We start from the raw sequence: 5,033 nt of genomic DNA on the forward strand, positions 1-5,033 counted from the left end.
AGAAAAGAAGTTTTCTTCTGGTTATTTTTTTAATCATTGTACGCTTCTGCACTTTTGTTGATTTCGATCATTTGTACCGATGATTATCTATTTTAGGAAATAGACTGATTTTAGTAATTTGATTTACTATGAGGCATTTTTTTAGGATTTTATGATTCTGAAACAACGCTGAATATCACCCGACCCCACCCCAATTTTGGGACGTGACAAAACATGGGACGAAAAGGTTAATGAAACCAAATTATAATGTTAGAACTAATAATATCAAAATCTTGTTATAATTTCATTTAATGAATTAAATTAGAACAATGGTTGACCAAATACAAGCGTATATCCCCGTGGAGTAAAAGAAAGCTGCCCAATCCCAGTAGCCGCCGGTGCCTTATTATCCCCGATAAAGCCACCGTCTCCAACTCCAGAGCAAGGTGGTGCCACCCCAAGAGCTGGCGAAAACAAAGAGCTCTCCACCACTACCTGCTTCGCCTCCACCTTCCCTACCTGTCGGCGAACATTATTTCTAAGCTCCTCCATCGCCGCCTTCAACTGCTCCAGATCTTTCATCCCCATCTCCCCAACCGGAGCCTCCCACCACGACCCAACCCCGTGCGTAGCTTTCCTCAGCCGCCTCACTTCCTCTCCCCGCCGCTTCTCCGCCTCCAACTCACCGACCATGTCGTTCAAGTACATGTTAAGTTCCCTCGCACACGCAACACGATGAGCCTCCACGAGCTGCATGGAACTGGTGGCGCTAGGCAGAGTATCTGCATTTGATGACCACGACAAGTAGCGATCTATGATTGAATCGACAAAAGGATGCCCGAAAGAGAACACTTTCTTGCCCGGAGAGAAGACGATGATAGCAATCTCCGCGCCGCAAAGGGTGCATAGTTCGCTCGCTTTCTTGAACAGACCGGTTCGACGCTTCGAGAAGGTAACGAGGAGATTTCTTACTTTCGACATCTTCGCCATTTCAATCTTTTGACGACCCCTGGTTTTTCCGGCCATGCCTGAGGGTTTTGACTTCCTTCGTAAATCGTAAACAAAGGCAGATAAATAATAAGAAAATAAATAGGGTTTGGTGTTTCGTAATACTATATATGTCCATTTTAATTTCCCTTTTGAAAATGTTTGATATTTTTCCTTTTAAGTTTTATATTCATTGTATTTGGGAACATGAACATTATCTATTTAATACACATTGCCTCTTAATTTCGAATTATATATACGTAATAAATTACATATTTTGAGAAAAATATAAAAAACAATAAATCCTCATAAGCAAGTACAATGTACATGTGTTGAAAATATCAAAGATAGCATTTTTCAAGTTTGGAATTTTCATTTCTTGTATTGATTTTGGATTTATAATTTGGAGTGTTTTGTCTTGGAACGAAAACGATTTTCTTTCATATAATATATAACCAAAAGTAGAAATGTCATCAAATAACACTACGACAAATGCACGCTGTCGTTTATATAATTTATTAACAACACACATAAATTCATGATGTGGATATTACTATTCGCAGTGTGATTTTAATGCACGCCGTTATTTCTGTCAAGTGCAACAATATTAACAGCGCACATATGGGTGCACGTCGTTAAAAGCAATATTCGCAGCGTTATTTTAATGCACGCTGTTGATGACGTGCTGCGGAAAATCATTTTTCTTGTTGTGTAAGCAAGAAATTATTAATATGTTCATTCGTGCGTAGGATTATATGTGACCTTGTAAACATAAAATTGTGTCATCTGTCACGACCTTCTTCATCAAGTGACACCCAAATGTACCAACATAAAATATACGATAAGGTCTTAAGTTCGAGACTCGTGTAAACACTTCGATCCCTTCTCAAATGTCCAAAAAACAGTGTCTTCCAAGAATGGATATATGATCATGAAGTGATTCAAAAGTTTGTCTATAATCTATATATTGTTCCAAAAATTAATGTATTTGGATGTATCTATTTGATTTAGATATAGATATTTGTCTTGAGAAAAAAAATTCAAATTTGTTTTTCGAATGCCACCTATATATATCGAATGTATTTAAAATACTAGACAATTACTAATTAAAATGATGGCAAAAACTTGTGTGACACGGTCTCACGGGTCGTATTTTGTGAGACAGATATATTATTTTGATCATCCATGAAAAAATATTACTTTTTATGCTAAGAATATTACTTTTTATTGTGAATATCGGTAGTGTTGACACGTCTCACATATAAAGATTCGTGATACAGTCTCACAAGAGACCACTCTAGAAAATTTTGAAATTTACCTAAATGGACTTGAATGAGTTTTTCCTCCTCTCCAGCAAGTTAAATAAACTTGGAACAATTAGTTTGAAAGTTTTTAGCAACCTGGAATAACATCTGTTATAATGTTTAGTACTATTAAAATCCTACGATTAACATTAATTTAATTTTAATATTTATAAATATAAAAATAGCCACATGAATGGATATTTTTAAATAATTTTTTTAAAATAATTTCAAAAATAATGTAGATTGTGGAATTTTGCAAAACTAAGCTAATATTTTGTTGCGTCAGCCACTAATCGTAGAGGACGCTGCAAAATTGCAGCGACCAAGCTAACGTGTGCAACTACACAGGGCAGGGTAGCGGATGCTGTATTTTTTATATATAATTTTTTCATTATTAATATTATTATTTATTGAATTTAAACCCATATCTATTAGAAAATAAGAAGAGTACATATAAAAAATGAGAGTTGAAACTCAAGTTCAATAATTTGAAAAATAGATCATTTTGAATGGTGAGTTAGTCAACCATTTTTTTAAAAAAAAAATCTTTATTTATAAAATATTAATAAATTTATATTTAAAAAATTAAACTTAATTTTGTTGTAAAAATATTATTTATTTAAATACGTGTTGGTTTAGTTTTCAAAAAAAAAATGTTTATGTGTATACGTCAACTTATTTTTTATTTTATTATTACTATTAATATGATTAATAAAATAATAATAACAATAGTTGGAATATGAAAATTCTTGAATTTTCTTATACAAAATTTTTGAATTTTTACTTTTATTTTTTTAAAACAAAGTATTTTATTTATTTAAAAATATACATCGATTTAGCTTTCAAAAAATAATAAAAGATGTTTTGTATGTTTGTCATTTCACTTCTTTTTTTATTTCTTTAAATTAATGAATTTGAGCTTTAACTTCCATTTATTGTATGTAGATTAGTTTGAAAGATAAATCACTTTTTATTTTATTTTTTCGTAGGAAATTTTTTTTGGATTGGTGAAAAATTTCGAAAGATAAATTTCTTAATATTTTTAAAATAAATATTTTTCTAAATCTTTGATCGGTTCACAATTTTAAGTTATTTATCTTTCAAATTAGTCTATTTGCAAAAAATGGATGTCGGAGCTCGAATTCATTAATTTTAAAAAATAAAAAATAAGTAGATCGATGCATATACACAACTTATTTTATTGTATTTTTTGAAAACTAGATCAACGTATGTTTAAATAAATAAAATATTTTGTTTAGAAAAATAACAAGAGTATGAATTCAAAAATTTTACATACGGAAATTCAAGAATTGTTATATTCCAACTATTATTATTATTATTATTATTTATTAATTATATTACTAGTAATAATAAAATAAAAACAAGTGGATGCATGGATACATATATACATTTTTTCTTCGAAAATTAAACCAACACCTATTTAAAAAGATAATTTTTTTAATAAAAAACAAATTCAATTTTTAAAATTAAATAAATTAATATTTTACAAATAAAGAATTTTTTTAAAAAAAAATCGGTCAACTAACTTACTATTTAAAGTAATATATTTTTCAAATTATTGAACTTGAGTTTTAACTATCATTTTTTTTTGCATTAATATTCTTATTTTACTAATAAATATATATATTTATATTCAATAAAAAAATTAATAATAAAAAAAATTCCAGAAGCAGCATGTTGGAAACTGCACGTGACAGCTTGGACGCTTGGAGCATCCGATGCTATCAGTGACGGACACTACAAAATATATTATGTGTCCGTCATTCATGGTGGTATTTTGCTTTAATTTTGCAAAACTTCATCATCTAACTTATTTTTGAAATTATTATTTTAAAAAAAAACCCACATGAATAGTTGTCACCTCTTCTTGTCAAACTCTGTGCACAACTATATTATATTGGAGCACAAGGTGTTTTGAAAATATTTTTTATTTGATAAATATTAATGTAAAATAAATGTATTTTTTTAATTATTTTTCTTGATGTCTATTTAATTTGACCTAATGTAAAATAAATATGTATCGGTTGTTGCATGTTTCAAGGATTAAGATTTTTTAAGGTTTGATAAGATTGATTTTGTGAAAAACTACTTTTGAAAATTTTTAAAAGCATCCATCCCACTTACTAGATAATATATAAATAGTGAAATTTGCATTTATCATCCATGTAAAATAACAAGAAAATATAAAACTTTTTATGAAAAATTAATTGTCTTTTCAACCTTGTGTTTTGAAAAGTCAAATACATTTGTCACAATTGCAGGATTTTATGTATGATTTTTTGCAAAAATTTATGTGAGACGATATTACGAGTCGTATTTTGTGAGACTGATCTTTTATTTGGGTCATCCATAAAAAATTATTACTTTTTATGTTAAGAGTATTACTTTTTATTTTGAATATCGGTAGAGTTAAACCGTCTCATAGATAAAATTTATTAAACCATCTCACAAAAATCCTACTTCTGATTTTTGTAAACACCGAGTTTTAAAATATCATTAATTTCGCATAGAAGGCGCTAAATGTCATTTGCCTGCTATAAATATTATGGAAAATAACAAATGGTGTGTCGGCGACCGTGACGCCACGGCCAACGCCAGCAGCGAAAAGGTAGTTGACCGTTAAATTCGACAACTCGGTGCTGCCACCCTTTTCAGCTGTCCCCACTTTCAAATATTTTTAAGGGTCTCTCGCAAAACACTAGTATCATTGGTTGGAATATACCGTATTATATATATATTTTC

General features: G+C 29.7%; 1 protein-coding gene across 1 annotated transcript; it reads right to left on the reverse strand.

Annotated features, from left to right (window-relative positions):
* Nucleotides 1-300: 300 nt before the first annotated feature.
* Nucleotides 301-1,005, reverse strand: LOC142554749 (agamous-like MADS-box protein AGL62). The gene has a single exon (XM_075665424.1). The coding sequence runs from the start codon at nucleotides 1,003-1,005 to the stop codon at nucleotides 301-303; it is 705 nt and encodes a 234-aa protein (XP_075521539.1).
* Nucleotides 1,006-5,033: the final 4,028 nt, after the last annotated feature.

The sequence above is a fragment of the Primulina tabacum genome, chromosome 8 (genome assembly GCF_025594145.1).
Source record: "Primulina tabacum isolate GXHZ01 chromosome 8, ASM2559414v2, whole genome shotgun sequence".
Classification (NCBI taxonomy): Eukaryota; Viridiplantae; Streptophyta; class Magnoliopsida; order Lamiales; family Gesneriaceae; genus Primulina; species Primulina tabacum.

Bases quoted from the DNA above. Each gene is read 5' to 3' on its own strand.
- LOC142554749 (XM_075665424.1), bottom strand. From the start codon at position 1,005: ATGGCCGGAAAAACCAGGGGTCGTCAAAAGATTGAAATGGCGAAGATG.